The following is a 22,397-nucleotide window of genomic DNA, read 5'->3' as shown; positions in this document are numbered from 1 at the left end:
TGATTAATTAAAAAAAAAACTTTCCTAAAAATAAGTTTTTCAAAGAAAAGTTAAGGCCGTTTTAAACTTAAGCTCAGCAGATACAAATACCTTTTAAAATTCAAACTCAAAACGACCAGAAATTACTATTAAAGAATAAATGAAACCCAAAACGAACAGAAATTAAATGAACAATCATATTAAAAACATACAACAAGTAACAATATAAACGAAGAAATAGATCTTAAAGCAAGTAATGCTTAGATTGAATATGAAAATCAAGCTTAAAACGAAAAAAAATATTTTCCTATTGAAGTACAAATGAAAGTTAAAACGAACAGAAAGTAAATAATGCAAACAAACATACAATAGATATTAATGTAAATTAATAAATAAATCTTAAAACGAGTGAAACTTAAATTGAATATGCAAATCAAGCTTGGAACGAACAAAAATCAAACAAGAGTTTGGGTATGACCTTCTTCTCTCACTGTAAAAGTCTGAAACCTACTGCGTCATTGGCGCTTTACTGAAAACCAATTTTATGACAAATATTTTCTTTTGCACTTAATATTGAAAATAAACATTAAAATTATAGTAACATTTTGAACTGATGAGCTTTCAGCAATTAATATCATTATACATCAAATATTCATTTTAATAAATTAGCTCTTTTTAAAGATGTTAAAGACGAATATAGTTTCCCTACGAACAAGTGTTCGGATACTGCCTCTTTTCCTAATTATAAATAAACACTACCAACCTAAACCAGAACCGCCACTTAACAAAAAACGGATTATATAGCACGAGCTCTCTTTCCCTATTGTTAAAGTAATGAAAATAAAAATACAATTACAGAGGGATACATTCTTCAACTGATAGATCTTTCAAATTTTAATATAGATATACATCACATAGTAATTTTTATGTTGTTTATACTTTCCAAGACTGTTCAAGACGCATATAGTTTTCAGTAAAGCGCCAATGACGCAGTAGGTTTTAGACTTTTACAGTGAGAGGTCGGAGAGAGGGCGGGAGGGGCTAGTTGCCCTCCGATCTCTTTTCACTCTGAGAAAATGAACTACAACTTTTAATTTCCATTCAAATGAACCCTTCTGAAGTTTATACAAGCATACCTTCCATAAGAACCATATATGCCCCCAGAGCAATACTTACAACGCCTGCCCCGGCCCGGGGGAGGGGGGGGGGAGGGTGTCGACACAGGAGTTTTTCTTATCTGAACTTTGAACTATCTTTAACGAAATGACCATACGTAAAAGAGTTTCCTTTATATGATCTTTGAACTGTTATTAAAAAAATGGATACCTCAAATTTTGTATCAGATGTATTTGGGGAAAAAGGGCTTGGAGAGCTAGTTGCCCTCCGATCGATTCTGATTCATAAAACTGGCACCAGAACTCACTATATTCGACCGAATGGTCCCCCTTTGAAGTTTATATGACGACCCCTTCTGTATGGTGCCTGTGGAAAAAAAAATAAATGGAGTGTGGGGGGAGGCTAGCTGCCCTCCAATCACTTTTGACTCTTAAAAAGTGAATTACAACTTTCAATTTCCAATCAAATGAGCCCTCTATGAAGTTTATACGAGCATCCCTTTCATAACAACCATATATACCCCAGGGCATAACTTACAACGTCCACCCCCGGGCCCTGGGGGGCTGTGTTGACACCGGAGTTTTTTGTTATCAGAACTTTGAACTATTTTTAACAAAATATATATCTCAAAATTTTTATCTGATGCATTTAGGGCGTGGAGGGGGGGGTAGGCTAGATATTCTCCAATCTCTTTTGTCTCTAAAGAACTGAAAACGATCTGACAGTTTTCAATCCCGTGCGGCGTCTCCGACAACTATGCAGGTACCTCTTCCATGAAAATTATATGAGCCCCTAATATAGTGCTCACAACATCTGGTTCCGAACCTGGGTGGACTGTGCTAACACAGGAATTTTTCTTATCTGACCTTTGAACTATTTTTAGTGAAATCGCTATTATAAAAATTTTATCGGATGGGCCTGGGGAAAAAAAGGGTGTGTGGGGGGGGGGCTAGTTGCCCTCGGATATCTTTTGACTCTTAAAAAGTGAACACGAACCTTCAATTTCCAATCAAATAAGCCCTCTTTGAAGTTTATACGAGCATCTCTTTCATAAGAACCATATACGCCCTCAGGACAACACTTACAACACCTATTCCCTGGGCTCTGGGGGGGGGGGCGCTTTTGTGATATAATTTTTGAACAATTTCCAAAACACTGGCTATCTCAAAAATTTGAAGCGGACGGGTTTGGGGAAAAAAGAGCGTTGGGGGGGGGGCTAGTATAACTTTCTTGACACTTTAAAAGTGAACTAGAACTTTCAATTTCCAATCAAATGAGCCCTCTATGAAGTTTATACGAGCATCCCTTTCAGAAGAATCATACACGCCCTTAGGGCATAACTTAGAACGCCTTCCCCTGCGCCCTAGGGGTTCTATTGACACCGGATTTGTTCTTATTCAACCTTTGAACTATTTTTAACAAAATAGCTATCTTAAGGGGGAGCTGTTTACCCTCCAATATCTTTTGACACTTAAAAAGTGAACTAGAGGTTTCAATTTCCAATCAAATGAGCCCTCTCTGAAGTTTATACGATCATTCCTTCCACAAGAACCATATATGCCACCAGGGCATAACTTATAAACCTTGCCCTGAGGACTGTGGGGGGAGAGTTCTGCCCAAACATACAATTTCCAGAACTTTCAACTACGTTTAAAAAAATGGCTACATAAAAATTTTGATTGGATGTGTTTGGGGAAATGGTGGGCGTGGAAGGGGTGTCAGTTGCTTTAGAATCACTTTCGACTATTAAAAAAGGAACTAGCCATTTAAATTTCCAGTCGAATGAGCCCTTTCTGAAGTTACTACGACAACATTGTCTATACAAAATATACGAGCATTACTTCCATAAGAACCATATATGCCCCCAGGGCATAACTTATAACCCTTGCCCCTGAAGACTGTGGGGGAGAGTCCTGCTCAAACATATAATTTCCAGAAATTTCAACTACGTTGAACAAAATGGCTATATCAAAATTTGTTCAGGGAAATGGTGGGCGTGGAAGGGGTGTCAGTTGTCTTAAAATCAATTTCGACTATCAAAAAGGGAACTAGCCATTCAAACTTCCAGTCTAATAAGCCCTTTCTGAAGTTTCTACGACAACGTTGTCTATACAAAACCTTATATGCCCCTAGGGCATAACTTACAACCCTTGCCCTGAGGGCTGTGAGGGTGTTGTCATTCTCAAACACCTAATTTACAGAACTTGAAACTACGTTGAATAGAATGGTTATCTGAATACTTGGATTGGATATGTTTGGGGAAAACATGGGCGTGACAGGAGGGTCAGTTGCCCTCCAGTCACTTTAAACTATTAAGAAGGACACTAGCCCTTGGAACTTCCAATCAAATGAGTCTTTTTTGAAGTTTATACGACAAAGTCTTCTATAAAAACCTTGTATGCCCCCAGGGTATAGCTTACAACCCTTGCTTTAAGGGTTGTGAGGGGAGTGTCCTTCTCAAAAATATATTTTCTATCTGGAAATCAACTACGCTGTACAAAATGGCTAACTAAAAATTTGGATTGGATGTGTTTAGGGGAATGATGGGCGTGGGGGGGGGGGGCTATTTTCCCACAAAAAAATTTCGACTATTAAAAAGGGCACAAACCCTTTTAATTTATAGTCGAATGAGCCTGTTTTGAAGTTTCTACGACAACGCCTTCTATAAAACCCTTATATGCCCCAAGGGCATAACTTAAAACCCCTGCCCTGAGGGTTGTGGGGGAGTGTCCTCCTCAAAAACATATTTTCTATCTGGAAATCAACTAAGCTGAACAAAATGGCTATCTCAAAATTTTGATTGGATGTGTTTGGGAGAATGATGGGCGTGGAGGGAGGGCTAGTTGCCCTCCAATTACTTTCGACTATTAAAAAGGGCATTATAACTCTCGATTTCCAATCGAATGAGCCCCTTTGAAGTTTCTACGACCCCTTCCATATGAAGTGCCTCTGGGAAAAAAATAATAATAAATAAATAAATAATAATAAAACATTGGAGCCGTATGGCCTTTACTGTAGGCAACGCTATAGCGTTGCCTCTGATACATACGATTTATCAAGATTAACTACCACTCCGAAAGTAGAGATGGAAGTCTACTTCTATGGAGGTTTCCCATAGATCTACGGAATTTCATGTCTGTCGACAGACAAAAGAACGTAGCTACGGAATACCAACGAAAAAACCGAATTCTAATTGAAAATGTCACATTCATCTTCCTCTTGGTTTCACCTTTATTTTCACATTCACATGTCAAGATTCTGCTATAAATTCAATAAAATAAAAGTTCAAAATTGGTATAAAATCCTTTTTAATAGACAGTGCATAGAAAATTCACAAAAAATACCAGATATTTCGGTCACATATACAGTGACCGTCATCAGTAGTAAAACATATACAGTGACCGTCATCAGTAGTATGTGAACGAAATATCTTGTATTTTTTGTGAATTTTTATACAATTTCTATTAAAAAGGATCTTATCCCTATTTTGAACTTTTATTTTTATCGTCATGGAAAGGCAGTGTGGTCTCCGAAATTATCTATGCTATAAATTCAAACTTTTGGCTCAACGCCAAAGCATTTTCAGACCCAAATTTTTATACAGTCCGATCTGCAACTTTTTTCATCTAAGGTATTTGGTAGTGGTACTTTTCGTTTTCGAGAAACAAAACAGCCACGAAATTTAAGTTCTTCTGAATATATTGAAACAGAGCTGTCCTTCCAAAAATTTACGTTAATGTGCTTACGTTTCGTTTTTAGCACCTGTTTGTTATAAATTTTTGGATTTTTCCAAGATAAAGAAAATGTATAATAAGTTTACTCAATATCTTTTCCGTGTTTCCCTGTGGACGCGTACTGTTTAATCAGCTGAAGAGGACTGGTTACATGAGGCGAAAAAGCTGCAGGAGGTAGAAGCAAATCTGAGCAGCGAGAAAGCTGGTACCCGTGGCAATGTTTAATTTTTTTAGTATTTTTTTTCGTAAAGTCGTATCTTTTGTCATTTTCTTTTCTTTATCTATGCGCATCAGTTATCATTTTCGTCAATGAAATACTTAAAGGGACACACAAGGGACACACATGAAATACATAGGGACATGTTGTTTTCTTGTTTGTTATTTTTGTAGTCATGGCCCTTGATAGATGTAACATACATCTATCTATTTATGTTAGTTTAATGGTATCGTGTGCTTTATTATGTTTTTGTAATGTTTTGTAATTTTGCGTTGTTATTGTTATGTAGGCTACCATACTTTGCTATGAGTGTTATAATCATGTTATTATTTTGTGTGATTTTCCTTTTTTTGCCATGGCCCAAAGTGGCTTTTATTGCAATAAATATCTATCTATCTATCTATCTATATGTCTTTTACTGATGAGTAGGAGGGAAAATGTTATACCCCTTCCAACAAAATTTTGGTCTCAATAACATGTTGGGTAAGCAGATGCTTTATCAATAGCTGCAAATGCAAAGATTAATGTCAGTACTTTTGGTTCTCAATTAACTCCAAAAGGATAAGATGTAAAACAAACTTTTAATTCCCAGATTCCTTTACATAAAAGGGTGAGCAACATAGAATGTTTCATAATCATTTTTTAGAGGTGCCAGGAGTCAGGAGTTTTTGCAAAGGAGTTAAGCAGAACACTGGGACTTCTCCTACCCTGTTTAAGAATTATGCTTTGGACCCGCAAACATAATGCCCCATATCTTCTATTCTTCCTGGCATCAACTTTTGTCCCAAAAACTAATTATACTCTCAACCCAAGTCACGCATTTCCGGAATTTTCTCCGTCCTTTCGGATGAATATAGTAATTTCGGTCTCTTGCTCAATTCCGAAAAATCAGCAATACTTTTCTTTTTTTCAATTAAAAATAAAACTGTACTTTTTAACTGCCATGACGATTACTCATCACAGGCTACAACCCTTAGCCCCCTCTGTTATTAAGAAAGCTGATCATATCTCATTTCTAGGTCTCCCTATCGGAGCCTCTTTACATCAACAGTCGCAGTCTTTAACACGCACTCTCGCATACAATTGAGTAGTCAGTTTTTTTCTCTTGTATTAGGCTACCCTTTTATGCTATTGTTATTGTCATTTTGCTAATGTTCCCTTTTACTTTTGTGTTTATTTAGTGAATTGCTCCGTCCTTTTCATGCTTTTGGATTTTCTAACAAATAAAAGAAAATATGAAGAGAAAAAGAGGAAGGTTATGGGAGCCCAATAATGCTAGTTCAAGTTGCAACGAGCAAAACGTTCAGCGTAAAGTCTGTTTATACTTACTTGAAAAAATCAAGGGTAAGGCTTTGATTAAACGGGTAGTCCTTACTAAGCAATATGTTCGATTCCTTTTCATCAAGCTGATATTTATTTAATAAATTGGCCAATTCTAATTCATTTTCATGAATTCTTGTTCTGAAACAAATAAAGTAGCTTTTGAGCACAGAAAACTATAAACGTGATTCAACATAAACACATGTGATGGGATAATCCAAAAAGCTATGTTGTCAGAGAAACAACTCTTTCACTTTCTGGCTAAAAAAATCCGCTGCTTCTTAATGTATGAAGTTTGATCACTTCGCAAACCTGAGTGTTTCAGGTTGAGGCTGTTTCAAAGGAGGCTAGAGTCAAATTTCTATAAAAAAGGACAGTATAGCATATCATATTTAAAAAGACAAAACAACCTCAGCCATCGTTTAAAACTTAATAGAACTTGTCCTCGCTGCCGGGCAAGTTTATATATTTAGTTCTGCTTTATTTTGAAGATTAAAACCTTGAACCTTGAATAGTAACTACCTTTCCGACAGGAAACAATATTCAGACAAGAAACAAATGGACAAATCACCATAACTTTCATTCGTATACATACCAAAATAATCAATAAGGAACACAGTCCTCCCCCTGTTGCATACTGAGCCACACGTACTTATCAGCATTACTAATATCAATATGGCTGTTCCTGCTCATACTTTTTTTTCATCCAATCCCATTCACCAGTTTCCACCCCAAAATACCATTGCTTCCCAAACATCAGGATAAGAAGAAAATACTCAAAATCTCCTAATTTACCACACACTGGACAAATATATGTGTCATTTTGTACCCAGGCCAAGACATTCCCCATATATAATTTTTCTTACCCATAATTTTACAAAATCCTTTGAATATCGATTTTAAATCCCAAGTCCTACTTACTCATACATGGCCGTATCCAGAAGGGGGGTTAGGGGTTTGAACCCCCCTCAAAATATTTGTCTAACTCGTAAAAACGTAACAAAAATGTACATATTTCTTTGCATTACGGTTTCTGCGCATTAAACCGCATCAGCTTCATCAATTATGGACCTGTTGATGATATTCACGTCTTTAGTTTATTTAACAGCTCTGTTGAGCATTTCACATAAGATTTTTTAGTCCTTTATTCATTAGCTCTGTAAAGTTTTCTCTTTGCAAAACTATTTGGACCCTATAGAAGGACCGCAAACATCAGTTCGAAACAGTTGTCTTTTTCTTTTGCTTTTATTGGCCTCCTCGTGTGGTTATCTATTCCAAGTCTCATATTCTTCTGAGAATTTTCTAAGAAAAAAGTCTTATTCAATTAAAAAATCTCATTGCTTGTATAGATATTTAAATTTGAAAATCTTCTTTTTAACACAAAACATTAATGAAAGCGTTCGATTTTCATGGCTCTTGATCTTTTGCTTGTTAATTGGGTCATCTAAGAGGTAGAGTTTCTTTGTCATGGTTTAAAGGCTACATTTATAAAAAAATTGTAATTGGTGAAGATGAATTAAGTGTCAAAAAGCTAATTTGTGGTGCCCTGTAGGGTTCTATCCTGGGGCTATTTTATTCATATTTAACATTAATTGCCTCCAATTTGTCCTAAAAAGACCATCGAGGCAGGGTTGCTATCCATGATCTAAAAATTTCCGCAGTGAGCGATGGTGATTTAGTTCAACAATTTGCAGATAATGCAGCATTTGCTCAAGCAGATGGGAAAATGGATTAATTTATAGAGTGGCTAAAAATGACAATAGAACAAATCTATAATTGGATAGAGGCTAACAAATCATGAATTTATATTCGCAAATCTCATTGGCATTTTATACAGCTGGGAAATTATATCTTTTTTTTTTAAGAATAACGACTTCCAGAGGAATCATAACGAAATCAGAAGATTAGTATGCTAAATATTTGACTCTCTACAAAGACAAAGTTAATCATTAAATATAATAAAGCAATGATTGGACCGGAGATTTCACAAAAAGCTTGGAATGTTTAAAAAGATGAATAATTTTCCCACTTCCGTATTTTCTGCTTATTCAGTCACACATAAGTTACTGTTCACTGGTCTGGATCTTATCATATACAACGGATAGACCTGTTGTTGATAGACTGAGTAAGACAGCGTTACATCTAACACGAGAAGTTGATCCACTACTGTCACTTGACAACTTTTATGTGCTGTTTTGCTTAGCTTTTGCTTATAAATTCCTCAGCTCTTTGCTTATGAAATTCTTTGCTTGGCTTAGTTAAGCCCAGAGCCACTAAAATAAGCCGAGCCTACAACACTCATGGCACACCCAGTTCTTTATAATTTGGTCAAAAGAGAACATTCGCGAAAAATGGCGGGAGGATGTTATCATCCCATTATGGAAGAGCAAGCACTCAGTAAGTGACTGCACTTAACTACCCGGGAATAACCCTGCTACCTGTCATTGAATTTTTTTTTAGTGTTTCTGCTAGGTCGATTATTCACATAATTCGGTGACTAGAGCAAGCTAGGTTTATGTCAGACCGCTCAAACATTGACCAGATTTTCACGATTCGACAAACAGTAAAAGAGGCCAAGGAGTGCTGACAAAACCAATTATTGCCTTTGAAAACTTTCATGCTGCGTTGGTCTTCAGATAGACTGGAATAAAACAAAATCATGTCTATTGACCCATCCTCTGGAACTGACGACTCTTCGCACAACCTGGACAACACCACTAGCATTGAAGTTGTTCCAAATTTTACCTACTTGGGATGCATAATTTCTTCTGATGGTTCACTTATCTCTCAGCAGCACGCGAGAATATTAAAGGCCTCTTCTGCCATGGGCAGGCTGAACGGTTACTTTTGGGGGAAAACCTAACATCAGCTGTACAACAAAACTACAGATTTCCAACACCCTCGTCGGCTTTTTAATACTTTACAAAGTTGAGATGTGGCAATCATCAGCCGCAATTCTTAAATTGATAGACGTTTTCAGTTACAACGGCAAGGAAGGATCGAAGGTCTGCGATTGTTTAACTTGTCAGGAAAAAAGGTTGCTCCTCACCAATCGATCTCAGTTTTCTACCCAAATAGCCGAACGAACCTTACGTTGGTTTGGACAAATGATTAGAATTCCGCCACAACTACCCGCAAAGATCATCTAAGAATTTCATCTTTTGCAGCTTTTTGGAAACTGCCTCGCAGCCGACCGCAGAAGTGCCGGTCCGACATCTTGTCCAATTTTTTGGTGCTGGTGAGCATCAACCCTGATGAAAAACATTCATTCGCAATGGACCAAAGTGGATGGAGGAGGCTGACGTCAGTCCATACGATGAGCGTTGCCCGGTAGGCGACAGGTAAGTCAAAGTTACTACCACCATGTTTTCAAAACTGCTTTCACAGACAGAAACACACAAAGGAAGGCAAGAGAAAAGGGAACTATTGATTTTTTCCTTTCCACTAACTGATCAGTCTGTTTCTCGGTTGTTGGCATATGTACCCAGATTTGGAATCTTCTACCAGAAGATTTTGAGACGGAAGTTAATACTCAAATTCGCTTAACCCAAATTTATATAAATTCCTTGCCAGGAAAATTTAAGCTAGGTTTTTACGCTTGAAAGTCCGGATTTCCTTGGTCATTGTTAAATGTTTATTGTTTTGCTTATTTATATTTAATGACCGGACCATTTCCTAATTCCATCTCCTACGGAATAGATGAATATTTGTAAAAGCAAATTACGTTAAGCGACTTTATTTAATGGGATCTAATGATTCCTGCACTTAAGAAAGTGAAAGAATGTTTCAAGTGTCTTTTTTTTTAATTTTTGTTCTTTTCTCTGTTTCCTCAACTGAGTTATTCCTAGAGCCAAAAATTATCAGGGATTTAATTTTACTCTTCTTTTGTATGTCGACTGTGAGTGTGCAGTAATGTGCTGATTTAATTTTATGAAAAATTAAAGTAAACTGAATGAAATTTATTGCACGAGCAGTAGGGGTAAAAGTAGTCATGATAGCAGTAGCAGTCACTGTCAAGTAGTAATGGCAGACTTACTCCATCAACAAGGTGTATTTGAAGTAAGAGTAGTAGCTTCATGAAGCCATAATTTTTTTTATGGTTTAGGTACTTTCTGTAAAGCTAGAACTCCTCAAATTTCAATCCCCAACTTAAGGCTAATGTCAGGCTTAGCTGTTTGTACAGCTGAAATATAGAATTGGAACCCTCTCTACTGAAAACACTAAAAGCTGGGAAGGCTATGAGTAGAGCATGATTTTTAAACCTGCATGACATGAACTACTGTTCAACAATTAAAGATTTTTATTGGGTATCGAAGGAATGTAAGAACTTGATCATAGTCCATAGACTCTCTTACAACAGTTAATATTGGACCAAGAAATGTAAAGGTGCTTTCTAGCACATGACACTTCAGATATTCATTAATTTTTAGTTATTTTTTTAAATACCTCTTTATTAATTTCCATCCCTTTTTTAGTTCAGTTTCACATTTGCAGTTCAGTTTTCGATCCCGAGCACCAAGAATTGCGGCACCCAGAGTTTGAACTCGGTATCTTGGAGAGTTCCAGATTCAACAAACCGGGGTCGAACACGAGAGAGACCGCAGCAGCCATAAACAGTTCGTAGCAGATTGGCGTTGAACCCAGAGTTATGAAAACACATCTTGCAGGGCTGGGAACCAACCCGTGTTGGAAACTGCAGTCCAAAACAAGGCCTGAATTTACTGATACAACAATTACAGTGGTAAGGACACATAATTTTTATATTAAACATGTAGTCATTCAGAATCATTTCCTACCTGGTTCCTGAATTATGTGGTGAAAGAGGTATAACAGGTCTATAGGCTATGTGCGTCAAAAAGTTTCATGGGAAGGAGAGGGGGTGCTCAGAGTTTCATTTTGGGACCTCCAATTATACAGACCAAGAATCCTTACCAAATTTCAATTAAAAAACTTGTAGCCTGACCATCTTTCTACTAAAAAATATTCAATGGAAAGATTGGATGATCGTCAAGAATGCAGTGGGAACGTTTGTGGCAGCAGTAGTACTGCTGAGTGCTTTTTCTACAATGAAATAATTACATTTTTGTGGTTCGAAAGCTTTTAATAAGGAAAACTTCACTTTATTTAACATGGCAGCTTAATTTATTAATACGATAAATTTCTACTATTTGAAGCTTGGTCATTTTGGATAAATAACTCAAATGAGCCATGAATAATCATAGAGCAAAAAGGTACATAATGTGAAAACCATAGAATGTAGTCTTTATCCTAACTGGTTGGCTGGTTATTTTAGAATGTAAGGTACCCATTATCTTTGGCAACCTTGCCCTGTCTCTTACTCCCTCTTTACAGTGCTTTGCTATAATTGCAAAACTGACGTTGAATATACAATGAAACTAAAAAGAAATGGCAGGAAATACTTCTCAGCCTGTGAAAAAGCTGATTTGCTTGAGTCTCCTAAAAACAACCCAGATCTCCAAAGAAAACGGCTCTAAGTCTAAGTGCTTTGTTTTATCCAGTTTCTTATCATAGTATATACCTACAAAGGCAAAAACCTAACTAAAGTATGCATATTTAGTTATGGGTCTAGGCATTTACCCCGCCCCTCCCCCTCGAAAAAACACCACCCCTGATTATTACCCCCTCGGAAAATTCCCCACGCGCGAAATTGAGCAGCCAAAGAGAAAGTACAAAATAGGTACCTCAGTATGTCGATCAGATGTCCTAAGGTAACAAAAGGACCCAATATCAAAAACAATTTTAGAACAGGGGATGGTTGGTCTCCCAACACTGTCGTCTTATAAGAAAAGGACTAGAACTTTCAATTTCTGATCGAATGAGCATCCTACGAAGCTTATACGACAATGAGGCGGAGGTGGGGGTGAGGAAGGGGCAGTTCCCCCCCCCCTATACGGAATAAATTCTGCTCAGTTTGGGCTTTAATGTTACTCTTTATTTTCATAAGAACAGCGCAGACCAGAAATATTCCCAGAAATCAAGAGGGATTAAATCTCAATTTCTAACTCTCACTCTCCCGACCGCCCCTTCTTAGAACTAATTCTGTATTTACCTGAAGGCTCAATGAGGGGTGGATGTGTTTGTCTGACTTGTAAAAACGTAATAAAAATGCATAAAAACACATTTTTGATGTGTTTTTTTACAGTTTTTTTTGTAACCCCCTCCCCCCCCCCAAAAAAAAAACGAAAGTCCTGTATACGGCCCTCGGCATTGTAGGCTATATCATTTTCGACCTCCACCCTCTCCACGTCTCTCCCTTAGAACTAATTCTGTATTTATCTGAAGGTTCAACGAGAGTTGGGATGTTTAGCCATTAAAATGTATCCTTTGAGGCATCTGCCGCCCTCCCTAACTACAAAACAATCAGAGAACCCAATTGTAGAGATTTAAAACTCTTATATACAAATGTTTGAAATTGTGTATTTTTTGCCAAAGAATGGTAAAAACAACAGCAAGTAAGACGACAGAGAATTTACCTAAGACAATGAAATTTGTTTAGAACTTTAAAATATTTCGGTTCTTTATCCAAGAGGAGTCCACAGCAAACAATGTATATAAATTAAATAAAACTTACAATAAAATGAGATCTTTAAACTGAAACTGAAAAATTAAAAAAGTTTTTTCCCCAAGTTTTTTGTTTTTATGATAGAAAGGCAATGTGGTCTTCGTCGTTATTTAAAGACCGTGGATATGTGTTTTTTTCCTCCCCCCAGGGATGATCAACCAAGGGTCCTAGAATATCTAGAGAGGGCTCATTCGAACAAAAATTTAAAGTTTAAGTGCCTTTTTAAGTGACGAAACAGAATGGAGGGCAACTAGCCCCCTTCTCCTGCCCCCCAAAGACATCCGAATGAAATTTTGAGATAGCAATTTGGTTCATCATACTTGAAGGTCCAATAAATACAACTCTCGGGATGACTAAACCCCTCTGAGTCCTTAGGGAAAGAACAGCAGCCTTTAAGTTTTGCAATTTGTCCATTGCTTACAGATAGTATTTGTTACTCGGAAACATATGGACATTTTTTGAGAGTTCTAGTTCTTTTCTTGTAAGTTGAAAGTGATTGGAGACCAGCCAGCTCCTATCCTGCGGGCAAAATCCTTTTGTTTCCCCTTAGGACATCTGATTGACAATTTGAGGTACCTAGTTTATACTTTCTCTTTGGCTGCTCAATTTTGCGCATGGGGGAATTTTCCATGGAGGGGGGAACTATCGGAGAGGGGAGATTTCCACGGAAGGGGGAATTCTCCCGGGGTATTTCCCGAAGGGGGTATTTTCCGCAGGGGGGGGGGGTATTTTCCAGGGGTAATAAACATCGGCTCCCCTTAGTTATAATCTTTACAAAAGGATAAACAGTGGTTAGGGAAGTATATGGGAATTGTTATGTGGTAGGGACGAACTCATGAAAATAGTCAGAAAATAAGCTGCTTATTTTTGAATTATACATGGCTGTGGAATTATCTTCAAAATCCTAACATCCTTTTTCCGTGGAGGGGTTGGGTAAATATCCCTTCCAAAAATATTTTTAAGGAGACAGTCTTTTTTCATTTATTCAAAAAACTGTTATTTTCATATTAAGGGTAGTTCTTGACTAAGTGACACACCCAAATTTTACAATTTTCCACGGTTACATAATAGCACACACTTTCCATTCATTATTTTTAATACTATAGACCATCGTCAACACAACAGAGAAAACTCTTCAGAAATTCAGTACAGCCAACTATTAAAAAAGAAAGACTAGTTTCATGGGTGTAATAGAATATCTTGAAGTGAAAAAAAGGAAACCCCCTGAAAATCAACAGTCACAAACAATCATATCTGTGAAAGAGAAAGGCGAGCAAACTTTTTAAAAATACAGATTCCCCAATTTTTGTAAAAAATCGTTCTCAAAAGATCATATTTTATGTTTTTTAAAGCATCAGGCTCTTCTTGACGAACTTCTCCGATTACAAGTTAATTGCTACTTTTCTACAGTCCGTTCATGAAAATAACACCGCGTTAAGTCAAAATCGTAGCAAAATACGAAATAATGCTAGTTACCTTTCTGTTTTCAATTTCTGAGCCTGAATAAAAAACGGTTTTGAACTAGCTTTCACAGAATACAGTTGATCTTTTAAGGAAACGCAAGAATCATGAAGCGTTTTTACGTCAATGTAAACATCATCAACGGCATCTATAACATTCTCCAGTGACTCTAAAAGCTGTTTTTGAACATCTAAAGAAGCCTTTTCTAATTTCCCCCGAAGGTGTCGTCGTTCACTTATAGTATTTTCATTGAAGAGATTAGAGACTTCTTCAAGAGCCTCAAGCAGGTCCTAAAATATATACATGAAAAATGAATAATTTACCAATAAAGCTAGTGTATAACTGCAGAGAGGGTAGTATCACATCTCCTAGGCGTTCTCAGTGTATTGCTTCACAATTATTAAATAAAAAAGGCCTTTTTTTTAACCAAAGCTATGTCTTCAACAGAGCAAAAAAAAAGAAGAAAGAAACGGTAATTATAATGAACAATATACTAAAAGTTAAAAGGAATAGATATTAGACCTAAAATGAGACCAATAACGAACTTTTAATGTACCTAAAATAAAACTTATTTTCAACTCAAACGAACAGAAATTAATAGATATATGAGCTGGGAAGTCATTCCCCTTGTACCCCAATTACATTTTAAAAAACAGATATTAAAGTTAAAAGAAACATATATTAGTAAATAGTAACGAAGACCACACTTCCTTTCCATCACAAACAATAAGTAGAACAATAGGCCAATTTTTTATATAAGACAGTGGAACGCAACTTTAAATGAATATTTCGACCCTATATCCAAGATCCGTCCTCAGCAAAACAAATGAAGAAAAAAACAATACAAAAGATACTCACATTAAAATTCAATCGTAAAAACTAAAACAGATTTTTCAAAACAGTCCTAGCATCATTACTTCAAGGAAGTTCAACCAGGACTGGTACATCTGTGGTAAAGCTTCCTAATATTAGTTAATTATTAATTTAGTAAAAATATATATGACGCAAATATGAAGTTTGGAAATACCACTTTTTATTAAGATAAAAAACATATCCTGCTAAGCTCTGTTTAACGGGAAATTAAGAAATTACCACTTCCTAGCATTTACGTGGGAAGGTGTGGTTGATGAAAATGTATAAAAGATACATTTTATCGGAAGGAAAAATCTCTTAGTAACGATATGCCGGACTGACCTGTGGTCCGTTGTTTTAGCAATACTTTGGGACCTTTCTTTATAATCGTAAGTGTCTAATTTATATTTAATTGTCGTTTTCTTGAGAGTTGTGGGGTACTTGGGACAGCCAGGCCCAGTAGCCAGAATATATCCAATTTTATTATCTGATAAATGAATAAAAGTATTGTATTTTAGACGAACTCTCTACGATCTATTTTTAGCCTCTCGAACATACTCAGTCGGTACGCCTCATTAGTTCGGTCATAGCCTAAGGCACGCTACCAAAGTTCAATTACCTTAGAGCCAAAGTATATCTCCCCTATAAAGGGAGAATAAAAGGCATCTACGACTAAAACCCCCAAACAAAATAAATAAAACTTTATAACAACAAGTGGCTACTAGAAAAACTGTGTCGAGAAGGCTAGATAAATAGTAAATTGAAATAAAATGGCATTACCAGAGAAAAAAATGACCTCCCTATCAACAGTGCTGAAAATTGCAAAAATTATACCAGAATACGCGGGAAATTCAGATGTAGATGAGTTTATCGAAAAATTAAAAATTTTCGACGAACTAACAGAATTGTTTGACGATAAGGTCAAAGAGAAATGCGTTGCAGCCAGATTAAAGGGAAGCGCCCTTAAACATTTTGAGGCAATTAAGGAAAAAGAGCCCAAGGACATCAGTACTCGAATTGAATCTTTTAAAACAAGATTCATTGAGACAAGCATCTCAGAGAAGCTAAGAAAAGAGGTAGTGACATTCAATACCTCAACTAATATCAGAGAATATGCCGACACAATTTGAAGATCCGTGTGTTTGCAATTAGAGAAAGGCGGAAGTGCCTAGACAGTACAAAAAGTACAACTACATAATTGTATCCATGGATTACCGAAAAAGTTATTAAGACTAATATTATCGCGGAAACCTGAAAATTTAGAGCAGGCTATAATACTAGTCGAAACAGAGGTAAAAATTGACGAGGCTATGAAAAAGTTTGACCAAATGTCAATAAATAACACAGGAGCCCAAGAAAATATAAAATATGAAAGAGGACAGAAAAGGGTGAACTTTGAAGAGCCAAATCGTGAACCAAAAAGGCGCGATGGAGGCCGAAGGTTGCCGTCTAGGGAAATAGCTGACAAGTTACACGACCTTGAAAGATTAGCAGCTAATAAGTATAGAAAATATGGACACCCTCCCCCACCAAAGACAGATAGTTGGGGAACCAACAAGGATAGATCAAAAATATTTAGAAATAACCAGGAAATAAACAAACAGATTAAGAGAAAATTTTATTACTATTATTGTAACAAACCAAACCACTATGCAGCAGATTGCTGGCATAGAATACGCAAAGAAGGTCAGACGTAAAAGACAAGACACCAATTCAGAACGCAAGGGGACAGAAATTTAGGAAGACAGGGAACAAATAATAATTGGCAAACACCTAACAATATTCCCGAATTTAGGCCTAGAAGGCAAACAGTTAATAAGACTCAAGGTCAAAATAGCAGCGCTGAAGATGACTGGGATAATCTCATAAGTTTTTTGCCAAAGAGTGGGCATTTAAACAAAGAATCCAGTCTGTATGGGTCGACAGAGCTGTTTTCTTAAAAACACCCCTATATAGTTTAGAATGTTGTGATACAAATGCGAATAATAATAATCTACCGATTCTGCGTTGTTTTAAAATTGAGTGTTTTCAAAATTTACCATGTTTACTAGATACAGGCGCATCTAAATCATTAATTCGAGACGAAGTCTTTAATAGATTTCCTCCTAGTGTTAAAAATCGAGTGAGCAGATGCCAAAATACCCTGACATCAGTGACAGGGTACAAGCTGACAATTTTGGGAGAATGTCCGCTAAAATTTAGTGCAGGGGATAAAGAAATAACAGTAACAGTAATAATATGCAAGCAGTTACCATTTCCTTGTATTCTAGGAGTAGATGCCATCAGAAAATATGTGATTGTATGGGAGCCTATATCCAATACAATCACAATAAACCAGGCAAATGAAAATAATAGGCAAATTTGCGTAACAACAAATAAAGAAAGTGAAGATTCGAATTATAACCTAAAAATAAGCGGAAAAAATACAATAGAAGGGGGAACGACAGCTCAAGTTCTAGCTACATTAAATGAAAATGATGAAAAGGTTAAAACGATGGATGCCGTGATAGGGGGGTACACCATAAAAGAATACCCAATGATTTTCGTGGAAAATCTGGTTATAAAAATTGAAAAGGGTATAACATACTTAAAACTATCAAATTTAAGTAATGATAAAATAAAACTGAGCCAGGTAGAACTTAGATCATTAGAAAAGATTTCAAATTCAGAAATAAAATCTCTAAGCAGTCCAGAATTAAGAGTAAACTTCCCTTCTAGCCACAAACATTTCTCGTTATTAAAACTAAAACCCGAAGATGAGTATGCAATCACGAGAGCGGAATTTTTGCAACAATCTGACGTAAAGAATTTATCGGAAAACGTAAAAACCAGGGTAGACAATATTCTTTGGGATTTTAAATGGAATATTGAACGATAAAAATCAGATTACGGATTATATCACTTAATCACCTACAAGATATCAACAGAGGGCCCTCCAATCAAAAAGTCACCGTATAAAACACCTTATCATTTAAAGCCATGGCTAGAAAGCCAAATAAAAGAAATGGAAGATCAGGGTATAATTGAAGAAAGCATTAGTGATTGGTGCTTTCCATTAGTGAAAAGCCACAAAAATTATAGGGAAGCCACAAAAAGATAAACCCTATCTCTGAGCAACTTTTGGCTCGACATAGGAACAAATTTTTGGTAAAATATCGCAGACATGGAATTTATGTCTGCTACGAAAACCACACAAATTGGTGGGAATCAGGTAAAGAAAAACGTACATTTTTTTTAATAAAGAAAAATTATCAATTGCGAGGCAAAATTAAAAAAAAAAAAAAAAAAGGTCAAAAATCAGCGGAAAAAAAATCATGAATAAATAAATCTATTTATACGTGAATATATAAAATTCTAGGGCATAAAATAATTTCGCGAAAAACCAGATATGAAAGAATTGCAAATATATCCCATAGCTTTGAGCAATCGGTGCTTGCAAAATTGCACGCAATAATCAGACAAGTAGAAGCAATAATGCATGTGACGAAACACCGCACAAATGTTAATGTTGAATCACTAACAGAAGAACAAAATAAAACGAATATCGCTTTTGAAGATATACAAAAATATCATTTGAAAATAATACATGCCAATATCCCGGAGGAAGAAAAGACAAAAATTTCGAGCAAAAAATATTTTCATATCGAAAAAGACAAAAAAACGTTATGTCTAGCTCAGAATGAAAAAATCTCCAGTTTAAATTGGACTCTCGGGGAAATTTATAATATATTTAATAAAATAGAGGATTTATTGATAAATGGAAGTAAAGAAGATAAGTTGCTATATGGAGAATATTTAGCCACAAGTATGCTAAAGCTAATGACATATCTAAAAATTTTAAGCGATTATACAATAGAAGTTCAGAGTGCGTTAGGGTAATTACGGTTAGGACAAAGTCCGAAACTTCTGTTGCCTGCAAAGTAGTTAAAAAAGATCTTGCAAGACATACAATATTTTGTATTAAAGGACGGATACTATGAATTACCTTCGGAGTTAGTCCCGATAGACCCTTTAAGCTGGTATGCTAAGCTATTAAAAGCTTCTTATTTTATATTAGCGGGAAACCTCAGAATAAACGTGAAAATACCCCTAGTTCAGAAAAATAGCGTATTTACCATGTATCAAACTTTTCCAATGGCAACAGGGGGCCTACAGGGAGTAGTAATCACCATGACATCAACTTCAGCGTACGTACTAGTAGAAAATAACACAGAAAGAATAATTTCTCTAGAAAAAATTTGGATCATGGACGTTTTAGAAAATGGTATTTTTAAACTAGAACTGACAAAAAAAGGACTAAAAATAACACAAAATGGAAATAGTTTAAATTGTTGGGAAAACATAATTTTAGAAAATCAACAAGGCATTAAAAAAACATGCCATTGGGAAGTTTCTAAACCTTCGGCAACAACTGAAGGAATTATAAAAGTAAGCGCATCAGAAGTATTGGTTTCAAATAATGTTACGCTAGAGGGAACTTGTGTTCAAGACAGAGAAATACCAAATTTTCCACTAATTATATCGACAATGTCAGAATGTAATCTATGGCACAAAGATAAAAATTTCATACTTAAAAGAGAAAATAGACTAAGATCAGAAGAAAACAATAATAAATTAACGCCATTAAAAATTAAAACAATTTTACCAGGCAAATTAGAATTGTTTTTCAAAGAAGGTAGTAAACATCTAGTAGAAATTTGGAAAAAGAATTTTAAAGAGCCTATTAGTTGGGCCCAAATGATGAAAGATATAAAACAAGAGCAAGAAATAGCCCTCAGTCAAACAGAAGTTACACTGAGAGTAATAAGGGAAGAAAGCATTCAATTTAATGAATTATTTTTAGTAGGGTGCATCATGGGCACAGTATGTGTAAGTCTATTTACACTTATAACAGTTTGGATTATTTATCAAAAGAGTAAAATACAAAATGTCAGAAGGGAAGTAACTGAATTACAAGAATTAACGATAACGCCAAGGCAATTGCAAATGATCCAAGAATATGCAGAATACGCAGGAATTACGCGTTGACTTTCAACACGTTCAAAAAAATATTTTTAGTTTTTTTTTGTTTTTAGTGTTTATATATGATCGATATATGGAATATTTATTACAGATGAGAAATTGGACAATAATTTGCGTTTTTAATCTTCTCCAGCTTATTGCGGCCGAATTTAGGGTTATAAAAGGAGTATCATTTGGCAGAATGAATACAGTGAAACCCCTGGAAGGCTACTGTCAAGTCGCGATTAGGTGTGATGCTTCAGCCTTACATACCCTCCAGGGCCAAGTAACGATACTTGCAAATAATCTGGAAATGACAAGAAGAGAATTAGAAAAAAACTTTTAAACAGCCTCTTTTCACATCCCTGCAGGTAATAGAAAAAGAAATAAAAGCATCATTATTTCAAACGCAGGCAACCTTGTTGTTCAAAGTACTGAACAACCAAATCAGTGGGGTTCTAGAAGATATAAAAAGAATGATAATTACGCTCCAAAAACAAAACAAAAGCGAAACAGACAATACATTGGCCAGAAAGAAAAGAAGCCTAATCGGTATTGTAGGGGAAATCTCAGAATATATATTCGGTACCGTATCTGAGACTACGTGGAAGGAAGCTGAAAAACGAATAGGGAAAGTCGAAATAACAAATCAAAATCTTCTACACTCTTTAAACAAACAATTAACAATCCTAAAACATCCCGAAGCCATGTTATCCAACATCTAAGAAAAATTTAATCAAACAATCAATACGCTTTCCATTTTTAAAACGGAGATAAGCAATTCATTATTCATAACTCAAACACGAAGAGGATGAAACCATATTGTAACACTAGAATATAGAACTCTTCATATTTCTCCACCGATCGTATATATTGTCATAATTGACAGCTCTCATGACTATAGTACATTGAAGCTGGTGTTTCAACCACTTTTTACAAAAAATTTACCAGGATGTCTCCTCCGTCCGGCTAAACTAATAAAAGTACTCAAAACCATAGAAAGTCATTTACCTTATCAATTGAAATTAGGACTAGAGCCAAATTTTGAGAATATTCTATACTTTTATAGCATGGCAGAAAACTAATTGCAGATTAAGCAAGTGGAGTTATGGATATTTTTAAAGGTGCCCCTAGTTAAAAATTAAGAATACGCGCTGTTCCAAACAGATAATTTCCCTACAAGATTGACGAACACCACAAGCTGGATTAAAATAAATAATTTGCCCCCATATATAGCCATTTCCAACTTAAAATATAGGATACCAGAGCAACAGGAAATAATCAAATGTCAAAACGATAAACTTTCCTTTTGCAACTTAGGAACTATATCGCATCTACGCGCAAGGAAAATCTGTGCTATTAAGCTTTGGGAGGAGGTGGATCACTCAGACCCCCTACCAAAAGAATGTTATGTTGATATAGTAAGCGCAATTAATCTGGAGCTATGGAAAAAAATTAGTGAAAATGATTTCATATTCAGCGTTCCACAACCCTATATGGCACAGTTGAGATGCAAAAATTCTTCTGGGTTAAAGAATACAAGAGATATACGAATAGAAGGGATGGGGCAAATTAATATTCCCCTCTCCTGTCGTTTAACGACAAGAGAGACAATATTATATCATCTCCAATGGTGGAAATTACGGAAATAAATATGGACAAATGGGGTATAAAACCGATACCCAACATAAACCTTTTTAAAGCAACAAATGGAGAACAAGATAATGAAAAAATTAAAAAAGTACAAAACATGTTAAAAAAATTAAATGATATCTCCATACCGGAAAAAAAAAGGAGAAACACCCAGATTTCTTACAACCCTGGAAGATCTAAATAAAAATCTGAACATAAATTATCCCATTTTCCAAACAGAAATAGAAAGAACCACTTACTATAAAGGCTTATTAGCCTATACTTGGGGGTATTTCATAACTGCTATCGTGGTTCTGGGATTGTTTATAGGGGGTCTTAAATTTTGGAATAATTTGAAACATCAAAACCTGGGAGGGAAGGATATAAGAAATCCTGACTGCGCAAAACCATAATCTATCGTAAAAAAAAAAAAACTTATCTACAACCGCAGACAATTCGATTGTCACTATGTTTTCATGAACATGAAAATAAAAGAGAAATC

General features: G+C 35.7%; 1 protein-coding gene across 3 annotated transcripts in view; it reads right to left on the bottom strand.

The window, feature by feature from the left end:
• Cog6 (conserved oligomeric Golgi complex subunit 6) overlaps positions 1-22,397 on the bottom strand; it is a 158,438-nt gene that overhangs the window by 32,710 nt on the left and 103,331 nt on the right. The window contains exons 2-3 of one of the 3 annotated variants that reach the window (XM_089102058.1): positions 14,426-14,700; positions 6,376-6,507 (exon numbers count right to left, since the gene is read on the bottom strand). In XM_089102058.1, coding sequence (XP_088958184.1) covers positions 6,376-6,507; positions 14,426-14,700 — 407 coding nt within the window. The remainder of the gene's footprint in view (positions 1-6,375; positions 6,508-14,425; positions 14,701-22,397) is intronic. The other 2 variants (XM_089102059.1, XM_089102060.1) reach the window with 2 other exon arrangements.

Source organism: Artemia sp. Qi Xiang Cuo, chromosome 16 (assembly GCF_049724085.1).
Source record: "Artemia sp. Qi Xiang Cuo chromosome 16, ASM4972408v1, whole genome shotgun sequence".
In the NCBI taxonomy this organism is placed as follows: domain Eukaryota; kingdom Metazoa; phylum Arthropoda; class Branchiopoda; order Anostraca; family Artemiidae; genus Artemia; species Artemia sp. Qi Xiang Cuo.
The sequence above is the reverse complement of the archived record's forward strand: the minus strand, read 5'-3'. Positions and strand labels throughout refer to the sequence as shown.